The 14,752-nt window shown below is 38.3% G+C and overlaps 1 protein-coding gene across 1 annotated transcript in view; it reads right to left on the bottom strand.

The window, feature by feature from the left end:
• Positions 1-14,752, bottom strand: part of LOC140187361 (dynein axonemal heavy chain 17-like) — a 37,044-nt gene that overhangs the window by 4,181 nt on the left and 18,111 nt on the right. Inside the window, exons 6-13 of the mRNA XM_072242613.1 lie at positions 12,079-12,272; positions 10,429-10,577; positions 7,330-7,457; positions 6,604-6,831; positions 5,700-5,891; positions 3,483-3,662; positions 2,306-2,488; positions 295-477 (exon numbers count right to left, since the gene is read on the bottom strand). Coding sequence (XP_072098714.1) covers positions 295-477; positions 2,306-2,488; positions 3,483-3,662; positions 5,700-5,891; positions 6,604-6,831; positions 7,330-7,457; positions 10,429-10,577; positions 12,079-12,272 — 1,437 coding nt within the window. The remainder of the gene's footprint in view (positions 1-294; positions 478-2,305; positions 2,489-3,482; positions 3,663-5,699; positions 5,892-6,603; positions 6,832-7,329; positions 7,458-10,428; positions 10,578-12,078; positions 12,273-14,752) is intronic.

Below are 14,752 nucleotides of genomic sequence, written 5' to 3'. Positions count from 1 at the left end.
TCCACATTGGAAATAAAACTCAGTCATACAGCCCCTTAAACACATCCTGCCATTTTGTAAGTTAATGGTTTTACTAGCTCAATCAACTCAAACTGATATCGTATTCCTGAACAGCAGCTAGCAGAAAGAAAATCTATTCATCTCAGATCCACCAACTAAAGGGAAATTTCATTTTCAGCATTTATAGAAAAATAAAGATAAGCTGGTATAATAAAATGCCCAGTGACTGGATCTTGGTTACATTGAAATATTGCAAAGAAAAAACAAAATCAATTATTTTTAAATATGACAAACCTTAAGACCAAGATTTAGTTCTTTCAAAGATCTTTTCAGCTCTGCAGTCAGTATATTTGTCCTTTCACATTCCTGGAAGGCCACGACAACATAAGGTGTCCTGTCTTGCACTTTACCCATGATCTCGTGCATGTTAAAAGCCTCTGGTAGTTTTTCCAGGATTTCTTCCAGAATTCCTTTAACCTGCATATCAAATGAAAAGTATTAGATTTACAATCAGTGTGATTCAGCAGGGGCTGGTTGACAGTGGGTCTGTGACTTGTGCACGTTGAGTATAAGGCCCATCTTCTCAGTGAGTCAACATGGCTAGGAGTTCAGATGCTGAAAATGTGCAAAATCAGACTTCATCTACAAACTGTAGCTCAACTACTGACATTTGAGCAAGCTTCTCATTAATTAATTTCAGCAGATGTAATCTCAATCGCTCTTCACAGGGCCTTAGACCATCTAGACAATACAAACACTTACATCAGGATGCTATTCATCGACTGTAGTTCAGCATTTAACACCATAATTCCTACAATCCTGACTGATAAGTTACAGAACCTGGGCGTCTGTACCTCACGCTGGAAGACCGCCATCTATGTGGATTGGTGGTAATATCTCCTCGCTGACTAACAACACTGGTGCACCTCAGGGGTGTGCGCTTAGCCCATTGCTGTACTCTCTATATACCCATGACTGTGGTTAGGCATTGCTCAAATACCATCTATAAATTTGCTGATGATACAACCATTGTTGGTAGAATCTCAGATGGAGATGAGAGAGTGTACAGGAGCAAAATATACCAACTAGTGGAGTGGCGTCACAGCAACAACCTTGCACTCAACATCAGTAAGACAAAAGAGCTGATAGTGGACTTCCAGAAGGGTAAAACAAAGGAACACATACCAATCCTCATAGAGGGATCACAAGTGGAGAGAGTGAGCAATTTCAAGTTCCTGGGTGTCAAGATCTCTGCAGACCTGGTCCCAACATATTGATGCAGCTATCAAGAAGGCAAGACAGCAACTATACTACATTAGGAGTTTGAAGAGATTTGGTATGTCAACAAAAGCACTCAAAAACTTCTACTGATGTACCGTGGAGAGTATTTTGACAGGCTGCATCACTGTCTGGTATGGGGGGGGGTGTGGTTGGGGGAGTGCTACTGCACAGGACCAAAAGAAGCTGCAGAGGGTCTTAAATTTAGTTGGCTCCATCTTGGTTACTAGCCTACAAGGTACCCAGGACATCTTCAAGGAGCGATGTCTCAGAAAGGCAGCGTCCATTATTAAGGACGCCAGTACCCAGGGCATGCCCTTTTCTCACTGTTGCCCTTGGGTAGGAGGTACAGAAGCTTGAAGGTACACACTCAGTGATTCAGGAACAGCTTCTTCTCCTCTGCCATCAGATTCCTAAATGGACAGTGAACCCATGAACACTACCTTACTTTTATATATTATTTGTTTTTGCACCATTTTTAATTTATTCAACATACATATACTGTAATTGATTTACTAATTTATTTTTACTTTTTTTCTTCTATATTATGATTTGCATTGAACTGCTGCTGCTAAGTTGACAAATTTCACGATGCTGCCGGTGAAAATAAACCTAAACCTGATTCTGAATTCTAAAGGTTAACTCCTGCACGATGTTTATTGCACGAGGTACAAGGTTGTGGCAAGAAAGATTCAGATAAATGTTTAGTCAATGGTGCATTCTTTGTTTAACAGTCATGGAGTCATACACCATTGAAACAGGCCTTTTAGATCAATATGTATGTACTCAGTATATTATCCCGTTGACACTGATTTGATATTAGTTTATTCTATTTCTTCTCCATTTACATTAAACTGTTTGCTGGGGTAACTGGATTTTTGTCAATTTTCGATTCACCTTGTCATATAGCATACAACTTTAGTTGAAAAACAATTTTGGAAATGGTTAATCATTAAGTATGTTTTAAGAAATATTTGTAATTAATGTTTGCTTAAATATATATATATATATATATATATATATATACCTTTTCTTCCCTCGTTACTCCAGTGCTGCCGTCACCAGCTGATTCCTTAGGTTGTAACTCAAGAACAGTGCGAAACAACTTTTCAGAGATCACTGTTAGGAATCCAATCTCTGCATTTGGATGTAAACCGTACAAGTATGGACTCTCAGGAGGCAACACCTCATCCACGTAGTCATGATAGCCCTTATGTGAAACAAAAAGAAATTCTTGTCTCTTTCAAAACCATGTATGCATTAAATTAGGGGCAGTTAAAGTATTATATATCTTAGCCAAGTACCTGTCCATTTTCATTTTAATGGATATGGTACAAGGGGAAGACACGATATCTACCTCAGAAGGTGATAATTATTGAAACTTACATGACTTCAATTAACATACTCATTTTTTAATTACTACTGGACTTCAGGAAAACCCAGTTAGTAAAAAAGATGCCAGAAAGTGTTGATGCATGAGCTAAGTGCCTTTAGAACCAGAAGAAGTAAGGTTACTTCTGCCTAACCTAAAAACCTAACATCTTCAGAACTGTCCACAAGCTTCTACCATTTCCTCTGAACTTCATATTCGTAACTCCTCTTTATCAGTCTCCAACTCTAATTCTGACTTGCTCACTGCCCACTGACATTTTCTCAATTTCTATATCTAAGTCTTTACCATTCCTCTGCCACCATCACCATAGTTTTCTTAACCACATTCTACTCAAAATGGCAGTAGAAAAAAAATCAATAGTACTTCGGTTGGATACACTTATGGAGTTGACCAAAAACAGCTATTAACTGACAACTTCAGGCTCAACGGTATAGTTTGTTTTGGCCAGTTGGAAAGATTCCATCTGAGATTTGGTCAACTTAGCACAAAGAAAATAGAACTGGGATTTGAGGTGTTGAGCTTGAAACCTGCACAGACCTGAAAGCTATTTCTAGTGTTCATGAATGGATGATAACCAACTCAAAATGACTGGTGAAGGAGGCTCATGACCCACTCCAATCTCTATTGATCTCTACTCTTCTTGTTGATAGCCTGAGATCTTTGTCACATTTCTTTGTGCTTTCTTAATATGATTTTACACCATGTCATAGAAAATCAATATATTTTAAAAATCACTGACTAGCTACTTGGTAGACCTACAGAAAGAGTGACATTATTTTGATAATTGGTAATAATTTTTTAAAAATCTTACCTTGTAATCAGTATTAGGTGGGATAGGAAAACCAGGTGCAAGCAAAAGGTCTCCATCCAGCATTTCATTTCTTATGAATTCCTCCAGATAGGTACGGCAGAGTTTACGATCCCAGTCATCGGTGATGTGGCCTCCATACATTATTTCACCAAAGAGATACCGTAAGTCATCCCAGGGTACCTAATTTAACAGAATATACTGTAATAGAAGAATCTAGATGGACAAACTTTTCCTTCGCTACATTGATGACTACCTTGGTGCTGCTTCCTGCACCCATGCTGAGCTCGTCAATTTCATCCACTTCAAACTTCCACCCAGCCCTCAAATTCACTTGGTCTATCTCGGACACTTCTCTCCCCTTTCTTGATCTCTCGGTCTCCATCTCTGGAGACAGAGTGTCCACTGACATTTTCTACAAGCCCACTGACTCTCATAACTACCTCGACTATACCTCTTCCCACCCTGCCACATGCAAAAATGCCATTCCCTATTCCCAGTTCCTCTGTCTCCGCCGCATCTGCTCCCAGGATGCTTTCCATTCCAGGACATCTCAAATATCCTCTTTCTTAAAGGGTCGTGGTTTCCCTTCTGCCGTCATCAATGATGCCCACACCCGCATCTCCTCCATTTCCCGCACTTCAGCCCTCACCCCATCCTCCCGCCACCACAACAAGGACAGAGTTCCCCTTGTCCTCACCTACCATCCCACCAGCCTCCGGATCCAGCACATTATCCTCCGCAACTTCCGCCACCTTCAACAGGACCCCACCACTAAGCACATCTTTCCCTCTCCACCCCTCTCCGCTTTCTGCAAGGATCGTTCCCTCTGCGACTCCCTGGTTCATATGTTCCTCCCCACGGATCTCCCACCCGGCACTTATCCCCATAAGCGTAAGTGCTACACCTGTCCCTACACCTCCTCTCTTGCCACCATTCAGGGCCCCAAACAGTCCTTCCAGGTGAGGCAACACCTCACTTGTGAGTCTGTTGGGGTCATCTATTGCATCCGGTGCTCCCGGTGCAGCCTCCTCTACATCGGTGAAACCCGACGCAGATTGGGTTACCGCTTCGTCGAGCACCTCCACTCCGTCCACCACAACAGAAAGGATCTCCCAGTTGCCGCCCACTTCAACTCTGCTTCACATTCCCATTCGGATATGTCCATACATGGCCTCCTCTACTGCCATGATGAGGCAGAAACATTGTATCATTTCTAAATGACAATAAAAGAGGACTGAGTGTTCTCATAATCTAAACTCAGGTTGGAGAAGCAACACCTCATATACCATCTAGGTAGTCTCCAGCCCCTGAGTATGAACATAGAATTCTCCAACTTCTGGTAATTCCCTCCCCCTCCCTTCCCTTATCCCTATTTCACTCTGCCCCCTCCCCCAGCTGCCTACTACCTCCCTCATGGTTCCGCCTCCTTCTACTACCCATTGTGTTTTCCCCTATTCCTTCTTCACCTTTCCAGCCTATCACCTCCCTGCTTCCCCTCTTCCACCCCTTTATCTTTCCCCTTACTGGTTTTTCACCTGGAACCTACCAGCCTTTTCCCTCCCACCCTCCCCCCACCTTCTTTATAGGGCCTCTGCCCCTTCCCTCTTTAGTACTGATGAAGGGTTCCAGTCCGAAACGTCGACTGATCGTTTCCACAGATGCTGCCCGACCTGCTGAGTTCCTCCAGCATGTTGTGAGTGTTGCTTTGACCCCAACATCTACAGAGTATTTTATGTTTACTCATCTTGACTTCTCTTGCCCGACCAATTTTCCAGTCTATATACAAATTCATTAAAATTCCCCATGATTTTTACTGTACATTTCTGACAAGCTCCCATTAATTTTCCTTAAAACTTTATTCTATCGTGTAAGTACCATTAGGAGTCCTGAACAGAATTCCCACAAGTGACTTTGATTATTATTTCTTACTTCCACCCAAATCACTTCTACTGCTTAATACGTAGAACTAAGGTGGCTCTAAGTTCTTCATTCATTAACAGAGCCCTTTCTCCATCTTTTCCTTCATGATCTTTCTTAATAAGATGCATTCATCAATATTCAGATTCCACTACTTACACGTATGACAAAAAAATCTATTCCTGTGATTAACATTTGTCTCTTTAATCAGAGAAGATTTCCAGAATGAAATTTTTACTTCAGACAAAAATTTAAACTCAGAAAACTATTAATATGTAAACTATTGTTTGCAAACTTTACCTTTGGATTAGCTTCTAAGTAGTTGAACAGTACATAAACAGAAATTGTAAGATCCCCATTGTTAAAAGGATAGGATCTATTCCATCCTTGTGCTCCAAATTTACGTCTCTCAGCAACCACAGCATGAAAATAACAAAGTGCAAAAAGGATGCACTTAAATTCAGATTCTTTAGAGCACATCTCCAAGGTGTCCTACATTAATATGGAAGTAAAATTAATAAATATAAGCACAACTAAATTAATACCATGAATTAGTAAAATATTAATTGTCAAGTGCAACAAATTAAAAATATTTTGCTTCAATTTTCTAACGAAATGCAAAAAAATTATACAGATAAATTAATTTACTTCACAGAAATTTTTTGTATTTCATAAGTTTAGCCAAAACATGCAATTTATATCAATGGTTTACCACCATAAAGAATTATTGAGGCAATGGGAATTAGTTGTTCTTTTGATCTAAGTAACTTTCTACATATGATTTATGGCTTGTAATAAATAGGACCACAGGAATGATGTTGCCATTTGACTGACTAATACTGACCAAGACTCTCATGATTCAGTAAGGCAGTTCACCATGATCTCTCTCGGTGTTTAGAAAAGGGCAACTAATTTGCCAGCCTTAAAACAGCATGCATTTTGCTTGAATAAGAAGTAAAAAAATAATGAAATAATAGAATTTAAACATTACTAACATTTTTAAGAAAAAGGTTAAATTTACAAGCAGTTATTTTAAAGACCATCATGTTTATACATAATCATTTTACTGACATTTTATTTATCTTAGTATTAAATGTTAATATATTGATATAACTGAAGAACGAAGAAATATTAATATTTGTATTAAAAATTATTCATTAAGTAGATCACAGTTAAACTCAAATATATTCCCATTTTGTTTTACCTGATTAAACAAATCCAGTGCTTTATGCAGGTTGGCATACATGCCAGTTGGGGGTTCATTAGTGATTTTAATGGAATTTTCCAGTAATCCCTGGGGAATATTATGTGTCTCAGGGCTCGCAGCTGGCTCAGCCGTCATAAAAACACGATAATCTGCATGGCTACCTGTACTATATTGTTCCACTTTCTTATCCAATGTACTCAGCCACTTAGCTACTAGATGAATGTTCTACAAGAGATGTTTTACAAATGTACAACAATTATATATAACAATGTAGAAATTAAGTATATAAGAAACAATTCAAGAAATTGATATACAGCATTCTAAATACATTCAGTAGTATTTGGGCAAGTAACACTGACAAAAATATTACTTTGGCAATCATGCCTATCAGAAAATTGGACCACTGAAATAATTTTCATAAAACCAGTGAGCAAAGAACAGTAAGGCATGGATTTCACCAGTTATTGTCTTCACAAAATCAAAAGGTTGAAAAACTAGACTGGCTCATGGAATGATTCTGGGTGTACCGGGGGTGTTGCTAGAAAAGGCAATGGAATATGGATAGGTGGATAAACAGATGGCCTCAGAACTTAGCCAACAGTGGCCTGCATTTAAACTGCTTTTCGTTCTACATTAAGATAAAATTACCTATTGGTTAGTGGTCTCTAGTGATAATTATTTTACATCAGGCTATAATATTTAAACATTTAACTATGTCAGTACCTGTAAAATAACCCAGTGTCCTTGTGCAGCTGCCACATTCAAAGCTTCTTCTGCCACTATCTCTTGACCTTGCCCCAGTGATACATTATGGAATTTGCCATTGTCAATGGTAAAGCCCAATTTTTTGCCTGTGTAGAGAAATAAATTATACCAAGTCAATTGTACAAGACAATATAATATCACAATAGTTTAGTGTACAATTCAGAGTTAAGCTTTAAGGAGGAAGAAGATACAATATCTTAAATTAACACTAAAGAAGTTCGTGTGTGTACAGGAAAACAAAAACGAAACTAAATATGGGTTCAAAATATTAAGAGAAATTATAATGCAGAAATTATAAATGATGTAGTCTGAAGAAACACCTTCACTTCAGAGGATGCAGCAGAAACAGATGGGAAGCATCTAATAACAAGAAATTTCTAGTCGTTACTGTTAATAAAGGGAAAGTAGGAAAGAATGGACAAAAAATGGAAAACTTCCTGAGATCGGATCTGCCCTACAGGCAGAATTGTTGCAGAAAAGGCATTAGTATTAATTATATGAGAAAGTCTGCAGATGCTGGAAATCGAAAGCAATACACACAAAGTGCTGGAGGAACTCAGCAGGTGGAAAAGAGTAAATAGTTGATGCTTCAGCCCAAGACTCTTCTTCTGTCATGAAGAAGGGTCTCGGCCAAACCATCGACTGTTTATTCATTTCCATTGATTTTGCCCAACTTGCTGAGTTCGACCAGCATTTTATGTGTGTTGATATGTATTAATGAATATTTTCCAAAATATACTTGCTTTAGAACAGTCTCGGAAGATTTTGGAAAACAATAAATATAAAAACACTATTTAAGAAACAGTGGATAGAAAAAAATATAAAATATGGACTTGATATCCATTGTTGGCAAAATGATGACAATGAGTTTTCTTCCTTAAGGTCAGGCAATAACATTTTCTAAGACCCAGCAGAGTTCTTTGAAACAGATGAATTACAATATGAGGGGAAAATCTTGTTTGAAAAAGCTCACACTGATTTTTGATGATATAACTTCTAAGGAGAGAACTAGTGAATATAGCATATCAGCATTTCAAAGGTCACTTGATCAGATACCACAAAGTTTATTATATCATGGATTCACAGGTAGGTAGCATATTAGAAACTGCAGAGGACAGCTTGAGAACAGGAAGTAGATCCAAGTGGGTCATTCTGAAGCTGGAGTCTGTTAGTGGGATACCACAGCAATCAGAAATTTTTGGTCAGCTATTCACAATTTATATCAATGACTGATTTAAAAACAGAGCATAATATATCCAAGTTTGTTAATAATACAAAGCTAAGAGCAAAACTAAGCTGTGAATACAAAGGAATATAGACAGGTTGGCAAACACGAGGAAATCTGCAGATGCTGGAATTTCAAGCAACACACATAAAAATTGCTGGTAAATGCAGCAGGCCAGGCAGCATCTATAGGAAGAGGTACAGTCGATGTTTCGGGCCGAGACCCTTCGTCAGGACAAGGGACCCTTCCTGACGAAGGGTCTCGGCTTGAAACGTCGACTGTACCTCTTCCTATGGATGCTTCCTGGCCTGCTGCGTTCACCAGCAATTTTTATGTGTGTTGCTAGACAGGTTGGCAAGTGGGTTGGCCAAGAATATGGGAAATGTGATGTTATGCACTTTAGTTGGAAGAACTGAAAAGAATAATTAGTAAATAGTGAGTATCTGGTAAGCTCTGATATACAGGAGAATTCTGATGTTAGTTCAAAAGAAGCAGAAAGTAAGCATCCAAGAACAGCTAGTAATTGTAATCACAAAAGACAAATCGTACATTACTCTTCATTGCAAGGAATTTGAATACACTGAGATTCTGTTGGAATTGCTTGGTTGAACCACTGCATGCATCTTTTTATCTAAAGTTGATATATTTGTCTTGGAGTCAGTGCAGCCAAGATTCGCCGGATTGTTTCTTGCAATTACATGGTTGCCTTATTGAGTAAGACTAGAGTATTCTTTCTAGACTTTAGAAGAATGAGATATAATCTCAAGAGTTACGAGATTCTGATAAACCCAGAAACAAAAGATACTGAGAAATTGTTTCTTCTAGCGTACAAATCTAGAACGAGGAAGCATTATGGCAGGGCTAGGGTTAATTCCTAGCTAAATACTGAGCAGAGTACTTTCATTCTGCAGAAGGTTGTATGTAAATCTTTGGTATTCTCTTCCTTAGGCAGATATAAACTGTTAAGTGTATGAGGGAAAGAATGAGATAGAGAGTCTCTCAGTATCTTTCATGTCTGGCTTTGTCAGAATATTGTTAATTGTGGAATCATCTCTTTCACAAGGAAGTTATTGGGACAGGAGGGCTTGAGTTATAAGCAGAGGCTGGTTAGGCTGGCAGCTTTTTTATTTGCATATAAAAGGCTGAGGGGATAACCTTATAGAGATACATAAAATCATAAGGATCTTAGATACAGTGGATCCTCTGGTGAAGGAGTCTGAAACTAAGTCACAGACTTAAGGTGAGAGGAGAAAGATACAAAAGGAGACTGAGGGTGGTGGGTATACAGAACAAGCTGCCAGAGGAAGCTGTGGAAGCTAATTCAAGCACAATGTTTGAAAGACATTTAGACAGGGTTTAGAAGGATATGGGATAAATGCAGTCAAATGGGAATAGTTCAGAATAGACATATTGGCCGGTATGGGTAGGTTGCGACATTTGACCTACTTCTGCACTATATTCCTACAGGGAGAAGGCAGATAGGAGCTGACTGGGAAAATGGATCAGCCATGATGAAATGGCGAGGCAGACTCAATGGGTCAAATAGCCTAATTCTGCTCCTATATCTTGTGGTCTTATAACACTATGACTATGAAAGACTAATAATAAATATTTCCCCATTATGGCAAGGCATCCGTTCAACATACTCAATTTAAGTTGTTAACCAAATTTGCACCATTTACAGTGATGCCCTAACCAAAATGGCATAATTTAAATAAGGCCTATTAATTGACGGTATATTGAATCAGTGTCAAGTACTAAATTACTATCTAAACTGAGTATTGCACCTTTCTATAAACACATGAATTAATTGCCCTATTCTGTCCACCTACCGAGTGCTTCTACATCCTTTAGTGGATCAACTCCCGGTGAGAGAATAAAGAATATCGGAGTGGAAGGACTACTTTCTTCATATGATTTTGCAAATTCCATACTCCGACCCTCCACATATTTAGCTCCAAACTTTTCTTCCACATAGCCACTATAAAATTTTAAATAACATTTATGATTAAGAACTTGAAAATTTCAATTGTTCTAATTTCAACACAGAAATGGGTAGTTTTTTGTTGGGTAAGATTATCAAAGGAAATTAAATAATCTATTTGGATTATGGATCAAACTAACAGTGTTGAATGACCTACTGCTACTTCAATGTTCCTGTGTTGATTAGTTCTCACATTGAAGAAAATAGGAAGGCTGGTAAAACATTAATAACATGAGAGAACATTAAGTTGATTAGAGATAACCAAATTAACTTCTTAAAAGTAACTTAACGAAAATATCTATGGATATAGTTTAAATGGACTACCATAAGATATTTAATGAGTTTCTGCATTATAGACTTAAGTAAATTATAAACTAAGAAAGTGAATGCAAAGTATTAGGTAAAAAGTTTGATTGGATGATAACAGACTGAGAGTAGGGATACCCTGAATACAGACACATTGGAGGGTAGTGAATAGAGGAATCATGTTAGGATCTCTTTTGCTTCAACTTTTCACTTTTTAATATTATTTATATGGAGTAGTTGTGAAGGTAACCTAGGTGGTGCTCAATACACACAAAATGCTGCAGGAACTGTTCTGATTCAAGGTCCTCATCATACATCCTGATAAGGATCTTGGCCCGAAATGTCAACCGTTCACTTCCTTCTGTAGCTGCTGCTTGACCCACTGAGTTCCTCCAGCATTTTGTGCATGTTGCTCCAGATTTCAGTATCTGCAGTCTCTAATGTGTTGATCAGATGTGAAGCAAGTATGGTTTCCCTGGGCTACTTTTCCACACACTAAAGCCAATTACCCATTAGGTTTGTGGCAAATGTCACCTTTTTTTTTGGCATGAGAGCTTCAAATTGTTGTGCATAGAAATACATTACACTAATGAAGCTGTGTCCCATTCAAGATTAACACAAAAGACCCTGTGCCAACCAAAAACCATGTTGACAGTTGAAAATGGATGAAGGATATCAGATTGAAGGACATCATGGAAATTGATTATACTGCATTCACTGAAACAACCCCAGTACACATTTTAATGTAATGGCATAAAACTAATTTAAACATTTTTTGCATTAAAAATTATTAAAAAGATATTTTGCAAAATGAAATTGAAAATATTGTTGATAAAGACCTACAAGGTTTCTTAAATACAGTGATGGAGGCAAGAGCAGCTGCTGAGAACCACAAAGCTCTATGCAACACTTCAGGTAGTTTGAAAGAAAGTATTACTGCCTGCTATTTCCACTTCTCTGACCTTACTCTTACTGGACTTTAGAAAACTGAGAGGTTTTGCTCTTCAGCATGTAGGTGAGGCAGGACCTTTAAGCTCCACCCAGCTTCTGAAAATATCCTGATATGAGTAATAATTGAGAGCTAGTCAACCAGACTTAGACAATAATATATTTTCCCAAATCTTCCTCTGCTAGCATGATCATTAATTTTCTGAGTTATGCAATTACACATAGGTAGATTATTTCACTATACCCAACAGCGTATGTCATTCGATCAGGCCTCATACACCGCATCATGCACAATTTCTCCATTGCTCCTTTATTTTTCCATTCTTGTGGCAATTTTTCCTTCTCTGGAGCTTCTGACTCCACAATTTTTTTCCAGCGATTGGCTGAACCTGCTATATCGCTGTCCAGATTTTTAAACTGTTCCATTTCTGCCAAGACCTTCAAAGTAAAACTCATAGCATTATATATATGAAGAAACATCCAACTAAAACATATGTGGATGACACATGCAAACATGGAAAAGATCAGATGGCTTTCTTCCTCAATTTTGTTTCACCTCTGCCATGGAACTACCAGCCACTACCCCCTTCCCTGCCCACCAGCAGAACATTATGAGAGGTGGACACAGATAAAGTTATAAACTATTTTCGTAACTCCCTCCTTTGTGCACTTTCCTAGGAATTGCCATTCAAAGCCCAGTGAAACAGTGGTGAGGACCTTTGAGATGAAGGGAGAGTGTTTATTGATTTACTCTTCTGCCAGTTTGAACACAAATATCCATTATGGTCTGCACCATATCCTCTAATCATGAGTGAACTGCCTCTTCATATACCTTTAAATGCCTACTTGCCTTTTCAAGTGCACAGCAGTAGACACTTCACAAATTAATTGGATTTTCCTGGGAGGATCAGCAGGATTTTGATGAATGGAGAAGAATTAAATGCCCATTATAAAGATATAAACATAGCCCATGAAAACTGACTGGGATCTATTTTTAACTCATAAATGACAATGTTTCCCATAATTTTTAGATTTCTAATTCATTCCAGAAATCTTTCATTAGGGAAAAAATGCTTTCGTGTGGTTATCTGCAAAACTAATCTTAAGGGCCGAAGAATCAGAATGATGAAAGAGGTGAGGAAAAAGATTCATCCCTACAACTAGATAGATGGATTTTACACTGCATTATAATATTTGGTGATTTTGCATTCTTTAACTCCTCTTTGGAACAAAATGTTTAATTTTTCATCTCATATATGAAAAGCTATTTACAAAATGCACTGAAAAAATGCCCAGCTTATTTAAGCAAGATCCACTTTGTGCTATCTTCAGCTGCACTGCTAGAATTGGGTGCTCTATCAAACAAATCTGGACTTTGAGACTCATAGAAGCTAGAGCTTCAGCTCACCACATTCATGCTTAATTATTTTGTTTATCTACATTAACTCCATTTGCCTGCATTAAGTCCATGTCTTGCCTATTTAAGTGCCTCTTAAACATAGCTCAATGCTCGAAATAAATTTATTATCAAAATACATGTATGTCGCTATGTACAAGCTTGAGATTCATTTTCTTGCAGGCAATCACAGCAAATACAAGAAATACAATAGAATCAGAAAAGGCCACACCCAACAAGATGGACAATGACCACTGTGCAAAAAAAAAACAACAAACTATGAAAATACAAAAAGAGAGAGAAAAAAGAAGAAATAATAATTAATTTCAATTAATTAAGCAATAAATATTGAGAAATTGGGTTGAAAAGTCCTCGAAAGTGAGTCAATAGACTATGGGAACAGTTCAGTGTTGAGTGAAGCTATGCCCACTGGTTCAAGAGCCTGATGGTTGAGGGGTAAAAACTGTTCCTGAATCTGGTGCTGCATGTCTTGAGGCTCCTGTACCTTCTTCCTGATGGCAGCAGTGAGAAGAGAGCATGGCCGTGATGGTGAGGGTCCTTGACGATGGATGCTGCTTTCCTACGACAACGCTCCACGTGCTCAATGGAGGGCTATACCCATTATGGACTAGGCTATTTCCACAAAAAGTAGGGTTTTCCCATACAGGAGCACTGGTGTTCGAATACTAGGCTTTGATGTAACCAGTCAATACACTTTCCACCACATATCTATAGAAGTTTATTAAAGTTTTAGATGTCATGCCAAATCTTCACAAACTTCTAAGAAAGGAGAGGCACTATCTTGCTTTCTTCATAATGGCACTTAGGTGCTGGACCCAGGACAGATCCTCTTAAATGATAACACTGAGGAATTTAAAGTTACTGGCTCATGGACCTCTGGTCTCCTCCTCCTAAAGTCAATAATCATCTCCTTTATCTTGCTGACATTGAGTGAGAGGTGGTTGTAGTGGCATCATTCAGTAAAATTTTCAATCTCCCTCCTATATGCTGATTCGTCACCACTTTTGATTTGACCAACGACAGTAGTGCTGTCAGTAAACTTAAATATGTCATTGAAGCTGTGTTTAACCTGACAGTCATAAGCAGCCTTTGGGGCTCCTGTGTTGAGGGAGATTGTGGAGGAGATGTTGTTGCCAATCCAAACTGACTGAAGTTTGCAACTGAGGGAATTGAGGATCCATTGAACAAGGAGGGGTTGAGGCCTAGGACTTGAAGCTTATTGATCAATTTTGAGGGAAAATTAGTACTAAATTAGATTATGAGGACACGCAGTCCTCTTTTATTGTCATTCAGTAATGCATGCATTAAGAAATGATACAATTTGTTCCTCCAGAATGATATCACAGAAACACAAGACGATCCAAGACTAAAAAAACTGACAAAAACCACATAATTATAACATATGGTTACAACAGTGCAAAGCAATACCATAATTTGATAGGAGAACAGACCATGGGCACGGTAAAAAAAAATCACAAAGTCTCTCGAAAGTCCCATCATC

This window comes from Mobula birostris, chromosome 24, assembly GCF_030028105.1.
Source record: "Mobula birostris isolate sMobBir1 chromosome 24, sMobBir1.hap1, whole genome shotgun sequence".
Taxonomy (NCBI): domain Eukaryota; kingdom Metazoa; phylum Chordata; class Chondrichthyes; order Myliobatiformes; family Myliobatidae; genus Mobula; species Mobula birostris.
The sequence above is the reverse complement of the archived record's forward strand: the minus strand, read 5'-3'. Positions and strand labels throughout refer to the sequence as shown.